Genomic DNA, 24629 nt, shown 5'->3' with positions numbered 1-24629 from the left:
CTGCAGCAGTATCACGCTGATACACCTTTGCTAAAGTCTTAATTATCTTTTACTTACGTGCAGAGACAGTAACTTAAACATTCTTACTCCCTAAATTAGTCTATCCTCCTCAGAGGCGAAAAACAAACATTTTTGAATCAGCTTAGCCTATTTTACGCATATGCACTAATGTAGCACGTAAGCTCACGCATAATTTATTTTAAGTATTAGTGTCTGTTGCCTGGTGGACTATAGGCTAGCTTACCATATGATAAGGCTTAGGCTACGTGTTGACACTTTTCAAGAATAGGCAACACTATGAAGAAAAAGGCTGAAGCAGCACAGGACGGGAGTGCCTCTAGCCTCGCTTCGACTCTCACAACATGAATTTCAATTAAACCACGCTATTGTCTTAGCAATACAGATTTATGGGTAGCCTCATGTATTGTGAAGGCCACAGGGTGAGATAGAGGGGAGGTAAGCACTGGCTTCAGTAAGGATACATGAAACACTGGATTCACCTTCATGGATCTTTGGAGCTGCAGCCGGTAAGTGACTGGATTCACTTTTCGAATGATGCGGAATGGTCCAATATAATCCGAGAATCTACTTTCAATGGGAGGTCCTTGGCAGACAACCATACTCTTTGACCAGGTTCAAAAGGTCGAACCGGTCGCTTGTGTCAATTGTCCTGCCTCTGGTGGCGAGATGTTAGCCTGACGACGTCATACTCAATTCTTGTCAGAATATGAGTCTGAAACTGCTCCATTCAGCTGCGATTATGGGGCGTGATTTAACCGATACAGGGTGGGGGGGATAGCTCTGCACTCATTGGATAGACCAAACCAAACAGAACAAGTTATTGGCTGTCAGTATCTGCGAAATCTAAGACAGAAATATGTAGCAGGGTAGGCTATGGAAAACATCCTCCTTCGTTTTTAAAAATAATTCCTTCAAACTGTATGCAACAGGGTCCCCGCGGGTCCTTAAAAAGTCTTAAAAAGTCGTATTTATTTTTTTGGATTTTCAATGTCTTAAAATGTCTTGAATCCTAGAATTTCCGATGAGGAGGTCTTAAATTTCATGTCGTGCCGAGTCCGTTTCGTCAGCTTTGCGAATGTAGACACACTCAAATATTGTGGGTGTAACAATATAACAACACAGTAAAAAGTAGCGCGTGCGTTCCTACAGACGGAGATAGTGTTTCAGTGGCAGACGCGAGCCAAGATTTTTAAGAATGTGACTGAAAAATATTGAGGTTGCAATGGTGCACCTGACGCTTTTCGGGTGAGAGCATACATTTCTTTCGCCTGTTGTCATTGTAGACTATGCATGTAACTTTACCAAACAATATAGAAGGAGACCTCCTTGGCTTGGCCCTATCTCTCTCTCTCTCTCTCTCTCGTGCGCGCTCAATTGGACACCCACCCCTCGACATGCACATTTAATCCAAATAAAACATTCACAATCGTGAAAAAAGCAATGACGACTAGCTAAATTATTATGAAATCCGGTTAGCATCATAGCATGCTGCACATTTTATTAAAACTCTTGCATTCAAGTTGAGTGATCATCTCATCACCAATGTTTTCTAACTCCAAGACTAAAAGGACCTGTCCCAAGGAGAAAAAGTATCAGCCTACCTTGAAACTTAAACACATGTGAGGGAAACTGAACAGTCCAACCAGTAGACTATGATAAGCTAGCCAACTATGCTACTTTGTTTACAATATTTTGAGGCATCAATCAGACAGCTGAATTAAAGAGGTAGGCCTAGAGTTGTAATACAAATAGTAGGCTATATAATCTGCATAAAGTGTGCAGTCATGAATATCAGAAATTTCAGTATATAGAAAGTAAAGGGGGAAAAAATGGGGGAGAGGGGGGGGGGTTATTTAGTTTGAATGATTATATATATATAATGTGTGACTTTTTATCAAATATATTTATAAAAAATCATTCACATTATATGAAAGAAGTGTGATAAAAATGTGACCTTTTGCTGTTAGAAAGCTATGCAATGAAAAATGTGGGTGCACCTAAATGTTGTGCTGGCGCACCAGTGCAACCAACGCAAAAAGTTAGTCGGGAGCCTTGTCCATTTTTTAACTGTGTTTAAAGCCTACCTTACATTGCCAGACTTTGCAAAGATTTGGAAAAGATTTTTGAAAAACTACAGTCTCAGACCCTCTCACATCTAAAGACAATTCATTGAGTTTTTAGTCACAGTCTAGTCTCAGATTAGGATTTTGCAAAGACTGTGGGTCACTATTTACAAGACTGCTGCTAGATTCCTTCAAATTATTTCCATCGTGCAATAGGCTACACGTGATCATTCACAGGAAATCACATGATAGCCTACTCATATCAAAGTAATTTTTCGCGTTTCTACAGCATTGTTTGATGTGTGACATCACTAACAGATATAGAGTTGTTCTGTCACGTAGAACAGCCGACTAATAAATTATAAGAAATGAAATAACAAATAATCATAAAGGCTACAGCTGTCGCCTATTTTGCCCCTTCCTGTTTCATGTTCGCGCAAGGTTACTATTGGTTTTTAATGTTCACGTCACTATTTGCAGACTTCCGATAATATCAAACATGTTTGATATTGTCGTAACGGCAAAACTAGAAAAAGACTGCCTCCGACGGACTTAAAACCGCTAAGATTGGCACCTTACACTAAACGATTTAGATGACGGGAGCGCGCTGCGATTTCAGTACAACTCCCAAGATTTCCGCCCGATTTTGGAAATGTAGTCGCCGACTGTTAAAACAGACCAAAATCGTGCAATGTAAGCCAGCCTTAACTTGTAATTTGCAACTTGATTTGTTTACACACTGTTTGTACGTTATTTAGAGCAGTATTGTTGTAGTATTGAGAAGGCAGTTGCCTGACGTGCACTATTTGCATTGTCACTCAAATACAAATGTGCTTTGGTAAACGGAACAGCCTAGAGCGTACTTTTTATATATATATTTTTGCCGTGGTAATGGTCTTAATTTTTATTCTTAGAGGTCTTAAAAAGGTCTTAAAAGTCATTAAATTTGTTGATAAAAAATGTGCAGATACCCTGTGCAATGAACAGCTTGGGAAGTGTGTCGTTAACCCAACGAGCAAACAGACATTTTTAAACAAACGGGAACAACATCACCCAAACATGCTGTTTTAACTTGGTGAAAGTTTCCCCACATATCCTAGTTGGTCTAAGTGTTCAGAAATAGTTGTGAGAATCCGTGATAAAACCTCCGTTTCAATAGCTAAGATAAACGAAAACTGCATGAACAAATTATGCATTCATAGCCATAGCGTTTCTGTTGCAATCAAAATCAACCTAAGCCACATGGTCTCACACCCAACTCGTCGAACGAGGACGCATGCAGCCGTGAACGGCACTGCTGTTCATCTGTCAATCATCACGTAAAGCCCGCCCTGACAATGTGATTGGTCCGAACAGATCTGTATCTCGAATAGTAGCAGCTGAACAGAGCAGTGCCAGACCGAAGTTCCCTGCCGAAAAAGAATGGAGGCGGGGCTAAACTTCGGTCTGGCATCCAGGCCAGAGTGGTAGATAAAACAGAGTGGCGACACTCCCATAGACCTCCATAGGAAAAAATGGCAGCGCTTTTTCCAGGCTATTTCCTCGTTATGGGGGTTTTGGAACTGTTTACAGCCAATCTCTTGGTCAGTAGTCAATGAGTTAATTGATTACACCTTCCAGCATCAGAAGTACATCCCACCCTCCTGCGATTCAGCCATTCAGCACAGGTTTTTTTGGAACTTTTGATCGTGGCGGTAACATCAAAGAGTGTCACAACTCTTCTATTCTATTTCTTTCTATGGCTCTGATCCAGGCTAGCGAGATGTTGGTTGTCGAGTTGAAAACTGAGGCCCACGGTCCGTGAAGATGTCTGAAGGAACGCCATGTATCTTCACAACATGCAGCAGGATGAGGTCGCGGTCTCACAAGTATGGCAGCTTGGGATTTCTCCTTTTTCACAAACAGGCCATTTACGTTCAGTCTCTTCAGGACCTCTCAAACGTGGTGGACATGGATATTCTGGGTCGTCCAGATAAACAAACACAAATTGGTTCAACATGTCTAGTAATACATCATTTATAAATGCTTGAAAAACTGTGGGACTGTTGGCCAATCCGAGAGGCATCACCAGGTGTTCGTAGTGGCCACTAGGGGTGAAGAATGCAGTCTTCCCCCCATCCCCTTCCTGGAAGTGCTCTCTGTCGCTATCTGCTGGTCAGAAAGCCTCATGACAGTATATAATCAGTTGGAAACATCTGTGCTTCTGAATGTAATTTGACATTTCCTCGATTTAGCAGTGAATTAAAACATCTGTCTTACTATGTCTTTGAATGGTGAAATAATGTCCTATTGCATTGTCTGCCAATGAAAACATGCATCAAATTAGTTGTAGTATTTCTATAGATTGGAATTCATAAGGTGAATGAATTGAATAACTTCAAGTTTCTTTATTTGTCACATGCATAGTCATTGAAGAGGTTTAAACAGGTTTAAACCATAAACATTTTGTCATCCTCGGTGCCATGGTTCAGGTAATTATTTAGGAAAAACTGTAATTTTGGGGCTTCGGGGAGGGCAGCGCGGGGGTGGAGAAGCCCCCGGGGACGAAACGAAATTTTTCCGTAAAAGTCTACTGGGGCTACATGCCCACCAAGTTTCATGCGCCCCAGTGTTACGGTGTCCCGGGAATCGTTGACCAAAAATTCAGGAGTCGATGACGGGGGGAAAAAAAACAAAAAACAAATTGACAACATATTACCGCTACGTTAGCTACACTAGCGGCGGTCATAATAAGTTATGGAAAAAAAAGTTAAAAGTTGAGTTTAAAACATGTAACTTGCCCTCATACTGATGCTGGAAAACAACAGTGGCTGTAGACAGGGAAAAAGTTTAAACCTCATACCGCTACTCTGTGAAAGAGGTGAATGACGCGCGGTCTAGCATTACTTATACATGATTAGTTGTTAAGAAGTCACATGATCCTCACACGGGTCCTGACTTTTGGGAAGGCTGCCTGACCAACTTTTGTACACATTGTTGGGTGATACAAAAATCTGTGTTTTCAAAATCTGGGCTATTCTCACTGTATTCTGATCATAGACTGTATTTACCACCAAGGCCTTGATAACATGACCCGAAGGAGATAGCAGCTGGAGCTGTGTGTCTGGATTTTGAAATTTGTTCAGAGCCAGTTTTGTGCAAGGCTTGCCCCCTACCATGTTGGCATGATTTTCGTTACAATGTTTTAGAATAACAGGCTTCGGTCTGTTGGGATGTAGGATGTGACTCTTAGATGGATCAAGGAAGCGAATCAAGTAGCATCTTCTGCAGGGATGCTTAGCAGCCGCTTCTAAATAGCAATTACTCCTGTTAGGCTGCCCTGTGTTCTGTTATCCATTTTATTGTACCATCTACAATAAATCTAGCCTGACTCTCGCCAGACCCTTGTAGTTCCGCCATGCTTCACCAGAGGCGTTTCGCTGAGCTCCACACAAGGGTCTGGACGCGAGGGCAATCCAAACCCCTGGCGGTTGCTCAAAAAATGAGCAACCAATCAGGAACGCCGAAGCGAGTGTTTGATTCAAATAACAATGGCGGCACGCAGCGAGGAGTCTTGTGCTGACATTGATTCTGCTATTTCAACCGTTTTGTCGGATCTATCGAGTATTCATTCTTTAAAAGATTAACAGAGAATAGTTTTGAAGACATTTATTGGTGGCAAGGATGTTTGTACTCTTCTTCCGACCGGGTTTGGCAAGAGCTTGAAGAAGCCGAGCACGTCATTCAAGATAACAGGCAAGTGGTTTATCAAATCACATGCGAGGATGTTTTACAAGGACCCGCCTTCAGAAATACATACCCTATCGAGAAGTCCCAGATCCTTGTGTGAAGCAGACAGCGAACTACAGGATCTGGCGAAAGTCAGGTTACAATAAATCATCATCTAATCGCTGATCCTGATCCAGCTGTCAAGCTTATTGACCATCTTCAATTCAGACATTAGAAGTACAACGCAACGCAACCACTACACAATCCAATAAAGTCAGCCATGTTGGTTTGGCTTTTCATTGATCACACATCTGCCAATATATTTTAAAAACAATCCTATAGCAAAAATGGATGTGTGCGATTAATTAATCACAGAGTATGTATTTAATTCGATTTTTTTTTAATCGGTTGATAGCCCTAGTAAAAAATATAACATGTTACACAAACTAGCAAACCCATGGAGCTACACATTAAATTCCATTCTAAAAAGATAGATACTGCATGCAGACCAGAGCAGCAGCCTGAATATGATCAGAATCAGCATCAGAATCGCCACTTTTTTTCTTTTCCGAAGAAATAAAAATCAAAAAGGAATTTGACTTGGTGAGATGGTGTTGATGTGCAACTACAACACTAGGCCTGAATGAATTACTCGAAGAATTACTGATTGTAGCCTATATGGTTCGCCATAATAGCTAAAAACACTCACAGATGTAAACACATACACGCTAACCCAGGGTGTGTAAACCCATACTGTATTGCATAATATGGCCAGAACAGGGACTGTAGCATTACAGCACAACATATAAAGGAACATATATTGTTCTTCACAATTCACTACAACACCATGAGTTCCCCAGACACTGGCATGACTGTTTGGATATAGTGTTACTAAAGCAGTAGTATTAGCATTACAACGTTAGAGTTAGATCTTCCGTACAGGAGTTCTTCCTCTGTCTCCCCATCTGAAGCTTATTCAGGAATACATAGTGAGATACAGCCACTGAAAAGAACAAAGAGGATCATTAAGTAACTGTGATAGCTAGAAAATGGTTAGAATACAGTATGCTGTGTGTGTGTGTGAGAGAGAGAGAGAGAGACGTTTGTGTGTGTGTTGGCATGACTCAACAAGGTTGAAAGCATAACAGATTATATGTCAGTAAATCATAATTTATGTGACAGTAAAGCATATGTAGAAATAGTGTCAGTCGACATGTGTATATTATATTTTATACAGTATGTCATTTGTAGGTCTGTCCGGGAGTTTAAAAGCATTCCATAAATCCATGGACTCCTGTAATGTCTAGGTCTCTCCATTACCTCACTCTCCTTAAGGTACAGGCCCATCCCATCTGACATTTTGTTGAATATCTCTGTTAAGCATAAGATAAGATAAGTTACTGTGAGCGTGAAGTCATGTAGCAGGTATCGCGTTTGTTATAATTTACAGTGCATGTAAACTAAACTGAAATGATTCATACTGAATTGAATTATGCCAGTAAGACAATGCAGCCCTTAGGAGTTTAAATCTATCTCTGACATATACATTTTTCAATTTCAATTTAATTTCACTTATAGAGCGCCAAAACATTACACGTGTCTCATGCCGCTTTACAGGCGCATTCAAAGAGAGCCCATGAGTAACAGGGGCAAGGAAAAACTCCCTAGAATTGGAGATGCAGTACATATAGGAAGAAACCTCAGACAGATCCACGACTCAAGGTAGACCGTCGTACAGTATGATAACTAACACTATTAAATTCTATTCAGATATATGAGTCTGGTATCATTCATCAGTCATTTGGGATTTGATCATGGGGCGAGTTTCAACCCCAACAGGGGAAAAAATGCTTCTGCACGCAATCGGAGCAACGCAATATGTGAATCCTGTTGACAGCCCAACTCTGGCCTCACTTCCAGACTACAACACTGCACTTCTAATGCATTAGTATGCAATGACAGGTGTCTGCTTAAAACATAGAGCCAAGTCTTCATTGCCATTCCAGTTATTACTGGGATCTAGATGAGATGGACGGAGTTCTTACTGGACATGCAGTCCAAACGCAGCATAAGGGACACAAAGTTGTCCAGCGTCAGATTTCCTCCCGAGTTGCCGTAGCGCAACGCCATGAGGGTCAGCATGTCATCGGTCATCATCACACCTGCGGATACACACACACACACACACACACACTGTGACATCTCACTCCACGCAGCCTGATGATCCATCCAAGACCGTGTTTCTAGACCTACCTGAGGCCATCATTCCAGTCCGCAGTTCACCAAGAGACAGGGAACCATTTTTTGTCATATCAACACGATTGAAAAGTTCCTGTGAAGACACATTGGAGAGGTGGTGGGAAGAGGGAGTTAAACATGGTTTAATATTGTTTAACTGACATAGTGTTATCAATGCTGAACAATCGTTAAGCTTTCATATTTTCAAACTCAAGCAAGACGGCTAGATCACTTACAGTATATCTGGAAACTCGGTCCCACAACCGAAGGAACTCACGGTTATCAAGTTTGCCTGTTACCGTAAGCTAGATAGTTGTGGGTTAAGAAAGCAACCTGCCATTGCAAACAATTCCTCAGAAGTTCAATACAACAGTAAGCATAATGAACAGTCAAACTATGTGGTGTCAAAGCCTACAGTAAGTAACGCTAGCCTGACTCTGCCTGTCCACACACCACTCCGGCAAGTGTACCTCCGCCCAATCAGTGAACAGAGGGCATTCCTGAGAGTAATAAGTTTCAAGCTTATCGTTATCGTTGCGTCCCCCGTGGTTAACATACATCATTATCAAATGTTAGTGAATGAACTCCAATGATTTCAAACTTCAAACAAGCGTGCACAAACCAGGAAATAAACGTTTGCCAATGGATCTAGGCCAGACTCTCTGTGAAGAGAGTCATGGTCTCCAGACTAAAGTGACGCTAAGGTTCAGAAAAACAAATGCAGGTGACAGGATACATCCATCATGGCGACCATACTGCGGCAGGTATCAATGCCAAACCCGGAGGACTTGCCTGTAAGAACAGAGAAAGAAGCAACATAGGGATTCAGTCTCACACACAAGAGAATGTCTACCTGTAATTTCCCGACTATTAGCCGCGGCTTATAAATTGATTTAGCAAAATTTCTTCAGCTATGAGGTTAATACAGGGGGGCAGTTACAATATGGCGTTAATATGGTTTTGTTTCTTTTAACTTGCATAAAACACTGTCCTGCGGCTTAGACACAATGCAGCTCATTTGCGGGAAATTGCTGCATATGTCTATAGGCACCGCAAGACTCTCCGAATGAGGTCGTTTAAAAAAGCACAAAAAAGGAACACTGTCATGTTGGATTAGGAGATGTGCTTTACCATGCAGGAGTCATGTCTGGACTTGCCACGTCGGAATAAGAGGGGTGGGGGACTGCTGACTGAGGTCTTGGTGGTGTGTGTGTGTGTGTGTGTCTCTATCTGAGTGTGTGTGTGTGCTCACCTACAAAGAGTCTTTCATTCAGAAGCTTCTGGAGTTGCTCAGGACCCACCTCCTCATACTTCAGCCATGAAAAACAAGTGGCAACATTTTCACATGCAGACAATTTCAATACAAAAACGAAGAAAAATAATAAGATACACAATAAATAAATGAATAATACCTGATCTGAGAACTGTCGGAGCAAGTTTACTTTGGAGTTGTCATCACCTCCGTTTTTAGCTGGGGTGGGCTAGAATGATTTTATCGAGGTGAATTTTGGAAGGCACCTAAATAATCCACTTTTCTGATACAACATATACACAGGCCTTGAGATTGAGAATTCCATCAATAAAGAGCAAGAAGTCTTACATGAGAAAAATGCTCACCTCATGATTATGGTCCGTATGCTTATGGGAACTTTCCCTGGAAAAATCAATAAAATCTTTTTAGAAATCACAATTCAGTTAGCAACGCTATGTACAGGCTGCACCCAAGCTATTAAGCCTATCTACAGAGGGCAACTCAGCTTTCAGAAATGAGCTCTTACTCAAGATGACTGTCTGTCTTGGAGAGGATGGCCAAGATGAAGGAGGCCGTCTCATTGGGCTTAAAAGTGGACGGGACAATGATGTACTCGCCCGGCACCAATCTGAAGAACTCCATGACCTCTCGAGCATTCAAGTAGTTTTTGGATGAGGCCACAGGGTTCCTCATGAAGAACTCGGCAGGTAACTTCCCTCGTCTCCCTTGGTACTGAAGTAGAGGAACACCAGTTTCATATCACATTTATTCATTGGAATATCACAGGGTCACAGCCTTAGAGAAACTCTCTAAATCCATGTGTTCCTTTTTTTCTAAATCGATGTTTTCCCTTTTTTCTAGATCCACCTTCCCTGGTATTTAGAATAGGCTATATTCTAGTGCAACTTATAGAACACCAGCAAGCCTCTTCAGTTTACACAGACGTTTCAAAACACAACAAAGTACAACATATTCTTATTCCTATTTCTTTGATACTCAAAGTTAATGAAATTAGGTCACAGTATTTCTTACTTATCAGTTATTTCATGCTGTAACATAGTCCTTTTACTTTTTATCAGTATGCCATGCAACCTGTCAAGCCATACAGTATGTATGGCACTCTGGTCTTATAAGCTATCAGCTGTTTAGCTTTAAGACAAGAATCCTCCCAAGTAAAGACTCATAATAAAACTCCTGCAGACTCTTAAAACGGAGATAGAGTTTCATCCGAATTCACAAGCCCCTAAATATAGTCTGCTTAACCTCCATACTGATATTAACAACACAAAAGGGTAGAGTGCATACCTCAGGTGGCACCTGTGTAGAGACAAAATTGGGAGAAAAGAAAAAAAATTATGAGCTTCAGAGAGAAATACCACGGACCTTGGCCAACTCAAACGTACAGTATCTGTAATAGGAAGGTGGGGACACTTGAACGCACACTGAAAACAGAGAAGCCGATGTGAAGGTTGGCGACCAGTCGCCTGTTCCTCTTGTCGGGCTTCTGCATGAGGGACACCAGCATGTTGTTCGGGCCCTGCTCCGCAGCGCAATCATCGTCCACAGCTTCCAGCTTGATGCGATACTGAGGGTTTGTCCAGAAGCTATCTGATGGACAGTTCACACACAAGCACTGATGTTACAACATCCAGCTCGGTGGTAACCTATACGAGTACTGTGTATTACATTGTTGAATTTCCCCTTGGGGATCAATAAAGTATCTATCTATCTATCTATCTATCTATCATTTATATTCTGTTCTTGAACATACCCCTGTAATTCATGTACTGTAGTAACCTACAGTATACACATACTGTGTATTACATTTATATTCTGTTCTTGAACATATCCCTGTAATTCATGTTATAACCTATAAGAGTACTGTGTATTACATTTCTGCTCTGGTGTTGAACATACCCCTGTAATTCATGTACTGTAGTAAGTAAACTACAGTACACACGTACTGTGTATTACATTTATGTTCTGTTCTTGAACATACCCCTGTAATTCATGCAACCGCCAGCGGTGGTTCCAGCAACCCATCGTCCGTCATGGAATTTGGAGGTCCAGTGGCACTCTGATTCTCCATCGAGGAAGTCGGGGCACAAGCAGCAGATATCCATATCAGAATAGCTCTGGCAGAAATCTTCCATTGACATCCTGAGTATCAAGGATAATAAACATGGGCCTTTATGTAAGTAAGTAAGCAAGTAAAGTAGTAAAAAATTAAGTCAATGAATAAATAAACAAACAAACAAACAAACAAATACTGCAAGGTGGTTTTACATGGGATAGACATTCATACCAGAACTCGCCATCTTCAGCCACAGAGTGGCACTGTTTTCTGTCCTCCGGGCTCACGGTATTCCAGGTGTAAGATCTACAGTCAAAATAAACACATACTGTAGTTGTTCTATTGATTAACTTTGAGACTGAGATTTTATTAAAGCTACACAGGCTGTACATACCCACCTCTTACATAATGCTTTATGAGATGACAGTAAATTATTGAATTGGATTACATTTCTTTCATCAAAGGATAAAAGCCTCGTTAACAAAACAGTTAAACAAACAGTTGTTAGACAAAGCCTGAGTGGACTGTGGGAAAGACACCTTGGCAAGTTGAGTCGCGTTACACAACACCAAATATCCATGCCAATTATGTCAAGATACCCCCCTGGGCACGAAACGCCTCTCGTTATGTTGTACAAGGAAGAAAAGGTTAGCCAAAAGCTCTGCACAGAAAGAAAGAGCTTAATGAAACTATTCCATGCTTATCATGATCATGACTGAGGGTGGGGGTTAATCTCTTACTGAATCGCTCACTCACTTGCACACAAATCTCACTTTCACAGAAATAAACAAGGCAGGCAGGCAAACCAGCCTGACGGGCAACCCTAAACTTCAACACAACATTGCCTGCTTACAATGTCAACAAAGGGAAGTGTTTTCTCAACCAAACCCCTCTTTAAGGTCAATGTTGCAGGTTGGTGCATGCTCTCACAAAGGGCTTGCTGCAGGATTGCAGCACTGAGAGATGGGTAGATACAGTGTGTACTGTATATCGAGGGCTGAGAACCAAAGGGGCGTAAGTGACATTTCACCAACTTTACAGGAGAGCCAAAACAAATCTAACTGCTTCTATATGTTCACAGTTAAAGACCTTTGGTTTTTGTTCAATAACTATATATTTATAAATATTTTACTTCTATAATTTTGTCAGCTAAGAGAGCTCATCAAGAGCTTTCAGGTGATATATATAACTCAATTTTGACCGAAATGTCACTTACGCCCCTTTGGTTCTCAGCCCTCGATATGACAGCGTGTAGAATGCAGCTTTGAGCAGGACTGTCTACTCATTCCTGATCACTTGAACAACAATTCATCCACTGAATTGAGACACAGTTCAAATCAATTAGTTACCATAATTGTGTTAATACCTACAGCTACAGTTCATTAATAAGATATCTCAAAGCTGAAAGAAGCCCTTGAATATATTCACCATGTCAAAGGTATTTTGGTGGCATTGCTCGTGTCACATGTGGAAGGCCTCACAGCAATTGTATAAGTATCAGTGGAGGTCTGAATGTCATGCTTTTCACAAACCAGTCCTACAACTTTTGATCTATGCACAACTTACTCATCAGACCAATTCCCTTTCCACTCTCCTTGTCCCCATGGATTGAACAGCCTCACCAGCCTCACAGGCTGACTGTTGCTCATTACCTGTTGGGAGCGACACAGCAAGTCATAAATTGTCTGACTGAACAGGTCTAACATCCACTTCTGAAGCGCTGAAATGACACATTACAGGGGCGCTGCTGAGCATGGAGAGAGAGCAGACGTGTCCCAGACCTGCTCCTAAAACTTTCGACAATAATTTAATGCAAACTTAATACTTTGTGACTGCAAATTCGTCTAGATAGGCTACATTACAAGATCACACATTTCTTGTGAAATGCCAAAAATGACACATTACAGTAGACCACGCGGATTATGACATATTGAGAAGTGAAATAAATACCTTAGTGACTCCTGTGATGGTGTAGGCGTGGCCTTCCACAATCCCATTTGGCAAAACAGTGTTGGCAGCTGTGGCCTTAAAGTGATACACACACACACACACACACACAAAAAAAGCAACTTCCATTACAACCAAAAAGCAACAGTTGTGTGACTTGGACATTTCACAAATACATTTGTAACTGGAAAAAAAAAACTCTGATAAAGGTCTGACTGAAACATCAGTTTATTAGTAAACCAGCTGTACCATGGAGTAAGCGGTGGTGCACTTTTCTGTTTTACAGTCACTCTGAAGTTGTCCTTGTGAAATAGCTGCAGCTGCAGTATAATCTATCAAGGTGTGCAGGGATATTATATATTATATACTGTATATACAGTATATATTGTCACATCCCATCCTTAATCCATAGGGTTTATGATGACGTTGGTCCATCCATTGCAGCTACTAGCTTCAACTCTTCTGGAAAGACTTTCCACAAGGTTCAGGAGTGTGTTTATGGGATTTTTTTACCATTCTTTCAGAAACTTGACTGTGCACCAGCGCACAAAGCAAGGTCCAAACAAACATGGATGACAGAGTTTGGTATGGATGAATTTGACTGGCCTGCACAGAGTTCTGACCTCAACCCAATAGAACACCTTTGGGATGAATTAGAGTGGATCCTGAGAGCCAGTCGCCTCTTCCCAGAAGAGTTGAAGCTGTTATAGCTGCAAAGGGTGGACCAACGTCATATTAAACCCTATGGATTAAGGATGGGATGTGACTGAGTGAAGTTCATATGTGAGTCAGGGCAGGTTAGCGAATACTTAGTGTATATATAAGCAGTCCATGTCATTCACAGTATATACAGTATATAATGGACCTACAGTAAGTACTGTAAGTGCATCTCACCACTCTGATGGAAAAAAGGATGAGACAGATTCAGACGGACAACTCACTCCTTGAGGCGTGCCACAGCCCATGAGGGACTTGGATTGGGCAGCTCTGAACATGATGTCCCAGAGGTCAGGGGGGGCTTCGTCCAGCTTGAATGTCATGTGGATCCCACCTGTGAAGTCCATCAGGGCCTCAGATACGCTGCCAGCATTCATGTCAGCATAGGAGCCACAAACCCTACAGGAGGGACAATGCAGAGGACACATGGCTTTAATGGACCCTCTTAAACACATCAACAAGCATCGTAAAGGCAGATAGAGATAGACCACATACTTGGCATAGGCCTTCTCCATCAGTGCAGCCCAAAACTCATTGGGGGTTTTTGAGCGTACAAATATCATTCTCCCATCAATTGTTGGAAGCTTGTCGTCAATCACCACATCTACCCACTGCCCAAATCTCCAGAACTGAAAGAGGAGAACCACATTTCAATGTCTGAAGACACTCAGAAGACACTAATATGTGAATAATGGACAACAAATAATACATATTTCTAACATCAAAACTTGTTATGATTGCTGTGAGGCATTTAGTGTAATGATAAACATGCAGGAAATGGCCATTTGAAATCAAATGTTGCATTTTCTTACCTTGAAGTGAAATATGCCTGCATACCCATCCTGGAAAGATTGCTCTTTAGGTATAACTTGGTCCCGAATGTGTTTCTGGAATGTTAGTGCCCCAATAGAAGCCAGAAACCAGCAGTTTCCTGAAAACAAACAAAAATGAAGTACTGTAAGTAACTTTGTGAAGTTTTCCTCAAAACTACATGACATAATAAGATGTTGAAGATGACTGAGTAGCCGAGATTATTTGGCAGTAAGCTTATTTAATACATGCAGGCTAGATATTATGTGTGAAGACATTTTTTAGTATGACATGTTTTAAGGTATAATCTTACCAATAGCTCCTTGCCCAAAATCAAATCTTGAAACACCATCCAAAATGAATTGAGGATCATCCACCATTTTCTATGGGGAAAAAGACATCTCATCAGTCTCGGCATGCATGCAAGGGCATGTGTTGATGTCATTACTGTGGTCTAAGGTAAGCAAAGTTGTGTGTCTACAATGAATAATAACTTCAGCGCTATACTGCACTATTTGTCCACCAAAACAAACACATCGTCCCAGTGCACCCACTCTAGACAAGGGATTAACATACCCCGGGTCTTAGCCAAACAACTCTGGCCATGTCCTCAGGCTGCAGCACTCCTTTTCCGATCGATCTGCGGTCCGGTGGGAACATGTCGTCTATGTACCTCATGCGATTAATGTTGCAGTACTGCTGCAGCTGCTCAAAGTCCTGATCCAGGAACTTGTCAGGGTTCTCAAGGGATCCTTTGCCCTTTTTCTTATGGCGTTCATTCATAATATTCAGACACACACCAGGTGGAGGCATTTTGGCAGACGGGGGAAGTGGTCTTAAGAGAAACAAACGCAAGACAAATAATTGAATCAAAGCCGTGGAAACCATATACGAACATACAGAACGTAATGTAATCTATATATGCAATAACTTAACTGAGTTACTAACAAACGTTGATAATGAATGACCTGCCTTGTATTATTGATGTATAAAGACGAGTTGCAGCCTATGAACAGAACAACCGCAGATAGCAGAAGCAACTACAGTACAGTAGGGTTACCTGTAACAAAGCGGGTGTTGATTGAGGATGAGCGATCTCAGGCGTGAGACTGCCAGTGACAACTATCAGTGGCCTTTAAATACTGCTCTCGTTTTGCAGCAAGTCTAGGCAGGGACACCATCAGCGGCTCAAGTTGCACATGTTCTCATTGTTTGGCCTTTTTTGTGAACATGCTCACGCCCACAACATTGCCCTAAAGCACTTTCAGGAGAGAGCATAAAACCTCCCCACAGTGTTGCCTTAATGAATACCCTCTCAGTATTGGTGCATTCTCTGGCATTTTCAAACCAGTTCACTTCACAAGGACATTCTGATCATTAAGTTACTGTATTTGTCTCTGCACACAAAGTTAGTTGCTTGTTAGCATGTATACATCACCAATATCCACAGAACTACCAAAAACAAGATTTATCAATTATTGCAAAATTCTTTGTGTAGTGTGATATGAGAGGAAAGTCAATGTCAACCTCTATAATTAATTTCATTGCATTCTCGTCCAGCAAATACAGTACATAGAGGAGCAAATAGAGGTCAATTTTTGATATGTCGCCTTTGCCAAACTGTGTGTTGTAGCCTATTAAGGTGATGTGACTGCAATGGTACATATTGACATTTGGAAGATTACACTGGCACTCTGAAACACACTGACATGGGGATTTGGTGTCCTCACTCTGATGTTTGATTGTGGTGACGAGAGTAAATGTCAAATGTTCTTCATCCACTCATCTCAAACCACCAAAATAATTGTTGCCTCACACGAGACAGATCAGTTTTAACCTTTGCGTTTCTAAACAAAAGGAGGCTACAACAACAACCAATTGAAATAGTTGAGTGAACTGAGATGATGACCCGTTTACACTGCACAGATGCTGGGTGACATCTGGATTGACATAAAGGTCTGCACACTCCGCCTTTTTCACACTCTGTCCTGAAGACCTGCAATTAATATAATTATATTATTATTCAATCAGATTATAAAAATACAATTGGCAGAAATACTACCACTGAGGCTGGTATCACTTGTTCTTTTTGTATGTGCACAACATTGATTCTTGCGGAACTGGTTATAGTCTTGGCCACAACTAAGGGTGCCAGGGGGTTTTTGACTGGTTTAAAGGCCTCACCCTCGATCATATTAACTTTGACATTTAACCATTCTGACATGTAATAGTTCTAGCTGTTAGGGAGAGTCAATTTTTTTTTACGATGTCCACTGGCTTTGATCTCCTGTAGACTTTGCATGATGATAGAGACAAAGGTCTTTTTTTCCACTACTGGTTATCTATGGGGGTAGGACATATAAAAAAAATAACCCATCATTTGGACCTGCAAAATCAATAATTCAAGAATTCTCATGTTTGCAAATGCATAACCCACCTAAATGCGTACAGTACTTAACATTGTGATTCTAACTGTAGTTTTGCTTGTGAAATGCCACTGACATGGAATTTGGCAATAAACTTCTTGAACAATCCCTTCATTCCAGTCTAAATGTCAATCTCGCCACGACTTGCATGGACCCCAGGAGGGCTTTTGGTCCTACCCCACATCTGGGTTTTTTACGGAATAGCTCAAGGCACTTTCGGTTGGTTATTCTCTCAGTTCATCTCTATTTATTTGTTTTTGTTTCCTTTGGATTCAAACTGTTTATTCACAAATGCAATCAGCAGCATTTTGAAACGCTTAACACACTGAAAAGGCAACAGGCCATAAAATAAACCATAACCAAAGTTAATGGAATAGTTCTAATATAAATGAATAATGTAAAATAAGCACATGCATTAATATGAAAGTACAAAATAAACACAACCTTTAAAAAAATATTATGTTTTGTATAAAGAGTTGTAGGTTATGTGGCGTAAATCTCATCTTCAGAGCAAACAAAGAAAGCATGTGGCCATGCTCAACATCAAGTCATACACACCCCTTTTCAATGCATGCATCAACAAAAAATATGCCCAAGTCTACTTATAGATAATTATTACAGTGGAGTTGCTATGGTAGTGGCGAACAGTTATTCTGATTCTCATATAGGCATGCAGGTTATAACAGGCTATCCAGTTGTGTGGGCAGAATGAAGGCTCATTTAACAGCACCTCAGTGACTATCAAGGCAATTTCAGTTGTTTAACACATTTAGGAGGCATACACATGTGATCTCCAATAAGTAAAGTGAATGAAAGATAAAAAAAAAAATATATATATATATATATATATACAGTATATATACATTTGCAAGCTAATCAGCATACCAAAAACTAGATGTATCGCAAAGCAGTACAAAATATGACTGTCACTTAGTCCTGCAAATTCTCTCTGCGAAAATAAATCACACTTGTCAATTTGTCTCCTACAGCAACCTTTATGTAGGTAAATGAGAGAATGCATGTGTGCACTTGCTTTTGTGTGTGTGTGCTTCTCTGTATGGAAATTTTCGCTTGTGAGCATATGTGTGTGTGGGGGGGGGATAATGGTGTGTGTGTGTGTGTGTGTGCAGAGAGAGAGAGAGAGACTGCTTGCCTGCATTTGTGCATGTGTTTTATATATTTCTGTGTGTGTGTATCTTCACTTGTGTGTGTGTGTGTTTTTTTTTTTCATGTATATGTGCGTGTTTATGTGCATGCATGCTAGTGGGTGTGTTTGTGCATGCATGCCTGTACGTGTTTGTGTGTGTGTGTGTGTGTGTGTGTGTGTGTGCAGGTGCGTGTGTATGCCTGCCTGTCTACCGTGTGTGTGTGTGTCTGTGCGCATAATTGCACAAAATATCTCTGATTATTCTGTTTTAATAAGAGCAAATGTGATTGTTTTGCAACTCAGTGAGGAAACTCTGAAACTGCTCATCAGCTTTATGTCTGAAAACGGCATGGTAGTAGGTTTGCTGTAGGTGTTATGTTTCCATGACAGTGTTTACGATAGTCGTGTTGAGAGCACGGATGTGTTCGGATCAGTTGCCATGTTCAGTGATTCAATACAACTGAACATGGCATGCGCCTCTGACTTCTTGAAGACATTTAGCACACATTCAATCTGCTCCTGCAGGTTATCAGATGCTGCAGCAGCAGTGGAGACCTCAACAGGTGAGGATGTTGGTGCCTTGAATGGAAACTTCCTGAGCTATTTTAGGATTTTATGCCTTATTGTCCTTTCTATTCTTTTGTTGACTTTGATGGGAAATGTCATGAGGTCCAGGAAAGGTTTGAAGAAAAATTCATAAGAATTAAATGTCAACCACCATGCTGTGTGAAGAGGGAAATCCTATCCTAAATTGAGAAATCCTCCATCGGTCCTCCATCACAGATCACCATATACTAGGCCAGTGTTTCCCAACCTTTTTTTCTCAAAGGCCCCCTTGCCTGTGTCTAAGAGAAGTCAGGGCCCCCTAACCGAACTCCGACTTGCATACACACACAAGACATGGTTGTAGTCAATAATCGGGGTCCAGGGATGAATCACCAATGCCTAGCCAGAGAATGTCTAATAGGGGGAGAACGGCCACTCTCTAAATACTTCCGCATGGTACTGCAACTAGAGGGCGATTGCGAGCAAGTGGAGATTTTTTTTGTGTAGAAATCAGAATATTGCATGCGAAAGGGGGGGTCAAAGAAAATACACACGGCTGAGTATTAGATTTTTGTCAGTCAATGACGTCATTCATTAGCAGGATGCTAGTGGGTTATTAGCAACAACGACCAAGACTGTGAGAAACCAAATGGCCAAAAGTAGTTGTTCATTCAACTTTCGACCTATAATCCATATTGAGCTTGCAGAAACCAAAATAAAATCTTCGATTTTTCAATGACAATCAGGTGAAAAGACCAAATAAGCTGTCTAGCCCCATAGACCCCCATTGTTTTGCACTTGCTCGTGATCACCCCTAGCGGAACTGCAACAGGAACTGCAGGTACAATGGAGTTAATAGGGAGTGGACCGGCTATTGCTTATGCAAGTTCAAAGGTCAGAGGTAATAAATAGCTACATCAATTTAAACCTGGAACAAAAATACGTTTTGATTTGGATTATACAGAGTTTTGATTAGTGTGTTATTCGGATTTTATACATTTAATGTGCGCAAATAGAAGTTTGGCAACCTCAGCCCAGACAACATTCTGCTAGCTAGCTGAAATATACACTGAACAAAATTATAGATGCAACACTTTCGTTTTCGCACCCATTTATCATGAGCTGAATTCAACAATCTAAGGGTATGTTCAGACTAAGCGTCTTTTTCTCAGCTGCCGGCGTCTGTTTTACATTATAACCCTATGGAGTAGACCGTGTTTTCAAAAAAGTTGCCGGCTTCTTTTAAAACGCGACTGCAACCGTATTTTTTCACAAGCGGATTAACGAGACCTGTGGTTTCCCATGACAACAAGAAAAAATGGAGAAGGTACCAGTGGAGAGACTCGTTTCTGAACATGATGAATTATTTAACATGACGTCCAAACTGTACCACAACATTCACCACAAGGAAGCAGCGTGGAGCCAGATAGGACTACTTCTCGGGGTTTCAGGTAAGTTTATCATATTACTTCTTAACGTGTAGCAGTGTGTGTCAGGCATAGCGTAGCTAACGTTAACGTTAACTAGCTAGCAGCTAACGTATAGCATTATTTTATAGCTGTTCACACATGATAGCTGATGTACAAAATGGCCATTGTGGGTTTTACATGTAGCCTACAGCCTGGTATGATGGTTTGATTATGTAAGTGTTGCTTATATTTAATGTTTTTTCTTTTTTTCCCCCAGAGTGCAATGGATGGGCCATTGACCCATCCACCGAGCCCTGGTGCACAACATCAGCCACCACCCCAGCCACACCTACAACTCCACACCCTACAACCACACACAGACCACTAGCACAAATACAGCGGGGAAGGAGGGAGACAGTGCCAAGTCTCTCCAACTACCAACAGCAGGTGCTCCAGGCCATTCGAGAGGATGTTGATGAGCATCAACATTTTCTTCTAAGTTTTGCGCCAGCACTGAGGAGGCTTGAGCCTCGCAAACAAGCCATGGCGAGGATGAGGATGTAGACTTTGTTTTTTGACTTGGAATTTGGGGAATAGTTTTATTATTTATAAACATTTATTATAAACACGAAGCAAGCCCAAACGAAGCAACCACATAAAATACACGCCCCCAAAACCGCAACCCGCAACTTCACCAAAAAACAAGCCCAAGTCGCTTATAATAAGCCGACTCTGGCAACACTGATTGTAAGCGACTTTTGCTTCTTTTTAGTGAAGTTGCGGGTTGCGGTTTTGGCGGCGTGTATTTGATGTGGTCGCTTCGTTTGGGCTTGCTTCGTGTTCGTTGTTTCTGCGTAGAACCCATGCAGCGTCTGCATGTAGAGGACATTTTAAACCTATGCCTCTGCGTCGACTCTACACTGTAACTATAAGCTCATCTAAGGGCGCTTTCACACCACTAGTTCGATTATTTGGTCTGCTTAAGGCAGTGAAATTGTTATTATGTAGCATATAGACTCCAGTGAGGTCCGCTTTCACACCAGAAAACGAACCAAAAATTGGCCTGGTTGATTTTTCCTCAATGTTTATCTTCCGGTAGAAATCGGCGCCAATTTTGACTCACTATTTTGACCAGTCTATGGTTTGGACCCTAGTTCGCGTTCTCACCAGAGTGCGGAGTCAAGCGGACCGAGACCTCCTCTTTTTGGAGGTCTCGGTCCGCTTGTTTTGGTGCGCACCCGAGTGCGATTATTGCTATCACACCAACGAAAACGAACCGAACTAAGAGGTTTTGGTACGAATGGACCGTTTGGTGCGCACCAAAAGATGTTGGTGTGAAAGCACCCTAACATGACCGCCCCAGAAATGTATCGTCAGGAGTTCGGGGAGGGGATGCTACTTGAGTCGCTTCTTTGGGGCTTATTTCAGAGACCCAGTTGCTTATTTATGCTCACGTGACCTGGCAACACTGGGTAGGATAAGTCCCACGTCCACTTGCACTGGAACGCAGCATGAGTCAATCCACCCCATCTTAAAGAACTTGGCAACTATTTCAACACATGCTGCATTCATACAAAGCAAGGAAATTAAAGAGATGCTCTGGTCAGATGCAGTTTTTCCCCCTATAAACTAGTCCTAGTCTGTTTTGTAAAAAGGGCATGGGTAAATTGTACACTTGTCAGTGGCTGTGTTTAAATGCAAATTAGAACGGGCAATGTTACAGTACCTGTCCTCACAAGTGTCAGCTGGATTGAAAGTGATGGCCTGCTGCAGATGACCTATGGTATGCTACAGCATGTTCCTGAGCCACACCACCCATTCACAGTTAAAATGTTGTCATGCTTTTTGACTTCCTATATGTCCACATTACTTATTAGTATGATGACCTTCGCAGAGGTGAAGCTTAACATCAGTTAGCGGACATAAATAAATGCCAATACATTGAAACTACATTCCAGAACTATGTACACTCCAAGCCATCGAGCACGAACTGTACATTGATTTTATAACTTCCCCATCTTTCATTTCCCATGCCTTGTATAGGCAATTGAAATGGATAAATCATATGGTTTGCCTGTAGGGGAAATGTATAAAACATCCCAAACGATGCATGTTCTGAAAGCTCATTCCCTCTTGCTGGGATATGGTGTGCATTATAATGAGTGCACTGGGGCCCCCACATGGACATATAATGTACTTACACTGCCCAGAAACACATGGAGTTTCAGTAGACAAATAATGAACACATCAATTGCCGTTATGTAAGCTACCAGTCTGACAAAGTTCTCATGGCAAATAGAGAAGCCCAGCTAAAGCCGACCCCAGATGATGTTTTTCTTCCTTCTTTCTGCTTGGACTCTCAGGATACTGATGCTGAAGAGCCCTACACAAGAAATGTGAAGATTGGGATCCTCACAGTACCCGAAGATGATGTTGCTGTGAAGAAGTCTCTTCCAACGATAATCAACACTGCCATCATCTTGGAAGAGACCGTGGTCTTAGAAGACATTAAAGATCTGCCATCGGCTGTTGCATACCTGTTTGGACTCTTGTTCGCCACAAACATGGAATATCCAAATGATCTTAGTTACATATTTGAGAATGAGATGATCCAGAAGGTATCTGAGGTGATCCAGAAGGTATTAGTGGATCTTGATGTTCAGAGCTCCAGAACACTTTCTCTTCGGCATAAACTTTACGAATTGTTAAGATAGTGTGTGTGTGTGTGTGTGTGTGTGTGTGTCTGAATTTTGGAAAAAGTGTAATCACAGTCTGACACCACTGGCACAGTGTGGACAACACTGATGGCAGAAACCATTGCTGGCCGGTGCTGGCCGTGTATTGCTTCACATTGGGCACTCAGTCAGTGTTGGACTGGCTTACTGCTGGATGTTGTACCTGGTCACGTTGAAGGTACTGTAGGCCAAATGACCGCAGGAGTGAACCCTGTGTGCCAGTGGGGATGAGACAATGTGGTGGTTCTATGTGGTTCTGGGTGAAGTGCTTTACAAGTCTTTTTTGCCTGCGTATCTGTCTGTAATATGTCTCTCTCCTAATAACAGATAGGGGAACAGTTACTCTGTGGAACACTTTTTATGTTTCTCATTCAATTAAATGTTTAAGTGTAACTTATATAAATATAAATTAATTGAAATCTAGTTATCATCCTTTAACTTAGGAATGTTAAGATAACTCCTGTCTCATCTGAACCCCCCTCTGTAAGAATGTAAGATATCTGACACAACACAAACATGGCTTAGTTGAAGAGTTCTTGTAAACATTCGTATCTCTGTTAAATGCCAGCTGGTTAGAGAATCACTGGTAGGTGCAAGCTTGTGATTTTCCGAGGATGTGTGTTAAAGAGTATAATAACTGGTTTCACCCACAGATGTGTGGGCTGGTCACTTTGACATTTCATGTGGGTAACATGCTCCCTCTATCGTGAATAAAGCTGCAGTCTAACACCAATTATCTTGGAGTAATTTTGACCACAATTCTCTCTCTGTCTCTCACACACACACACACACACACACACACACACACACACACTACAGCTCTAGAAAATGAAATGCAGCCCTGAGAGGCCCTTTCAAATGACCGTGGTACACACTCACACCAGGCTTAAAAGGATAATCCGGAGTGAAATGCACTTTAGATCAATTTTTCGGACTATTGGGAGTACATACGTTGAGTTGACACCAAAATCATGTCATTCGGATGTATTTTGAGAAAGTTCGAGCTCACCGTTTTTAGCCAAAACTCGTTAGCCTGGAAGTGACTCGGGCATGTCTTTCGCCGCTACAAAACTCTATCCGACCACATAAAGACGTGGGGATACTTCGGTTTGGCTTTAGGGACCCTCTACTCACTACCACGTAAGTGTAGTGTTGTTTGGAACAGTAGAAGAGGTATAAAAATAGCGTTTTGTAGCGGCGAAAGGACATGCCCGCGTCACTTCCAGGCTAACGAGTTTTGGCTAAAAACGGTGAGCTCAAACTTTCTCAAAATACATCCGAATGACATGATTTTGGTGTCAACTCAACGTATGTACTCCCAATAGTCCGAAAAATTGATCCAAAGTGCATTTCACTCCGGATTATCCCTTTAAGTTAAATGCTCAAAAAGCGACCTCTAGTGGCATTTGTGAGATTTTGTAAAGAGAACTACAAAATCTCACAAATCAACTTGCAGTGATTTCATTTCATTTCTGAAGGATAAGCACAGTTGTGTCCAATGAGGGAGCATTCTGAACTCTATTTACAAATTGTGGT

At 41.5% G+C, this 24629-nt stretch overlaps 1 protein-coding gene across 1 annotated transcript; it reads right to left on the bottom strand.

The window, feature by feature from the left end:
• Nucleotides 1-6175: 6175 nt before the first annotated feature.
• Nucleotides 6176-15935, bottom strand: LOC134067581 (calpain-1 catalytic subunit-like). The gene is made up of 22 exons (XM_062522923.1): nt 15803-15935; nt 15407-15665; nt 15144-15213; nt 14833-14951; nt 14516-14649; nt 14245-14419; nt 13307-13381; nt 12923-13008; nt 11588-11662; nt 11282-11442; nt 10724-10890; nt 10584-10599; nt 9809-10007; nt 9648-9684; nt 9443-9511; nt 9283-9340; nt 8767-8822; nt 8267-8335; nt 8046-8124; nt 7838-7954; nt 7113-7165; nt 6176-6795 (listed from the first exon to the last, which is right to left on the bottom strand). The coding sequence occupies exons 2-22, from the start codon at nt 15641-15643 to the stop codon at nt 6769-6771; spliced, it is 2079 nt and encodes a 692-aa protein (XP_062378907.1). The 5' UTR covers nt 15644-15665; nt 15803-15935; the 3' UTR covers nt 6176-6768.
• Between the last annotated feature and the right edge of the window lie 8694 nt (nt 15936-24629).

The sequence above is a fragment of the Sardina pilchardus genome, chromosome 20, assembly GCF_963854185.1.
Source record: "Sardina pilchardus chromosome 20, fSarPil1.1, whole genome shotgun sequence".
NCBI classification, from domain to species: Eukaryota; Metazoa; Chordata; class Actinopteri; order Clupeiformes; family Clupeidae; genus Sardina; species Sardina pilchardus.
The sequence above is the reverse complement of the archived record's forward strand: the minus strand, read 5'-3'. Positions and strand labels throughout refer to the sequence as shown.

Coding starts and splice junctions, on each gene's coding strand:
- LOC134067581 (XM_062522923.1), bottom strand. CDS start 15,643: ATGCCTCCACCTGGTGTGTGTCTGAATATTATGAATGAACGCCATAAG. Junction 13,382..14,244: donor GCTGTGGCACGCCTCAAGGA/GTGAGTTGTCCG, acceptor TATCACTTTAAG/GCCACAGCTGCCAACACTGT. Junction 8,823..9,282: donor GAATGAAAGACTCTTTGTAG/GTGAGCACACAC, acceptor CTGTTCTTACAG/GCAAGTCCTCCGGGTTTGGC.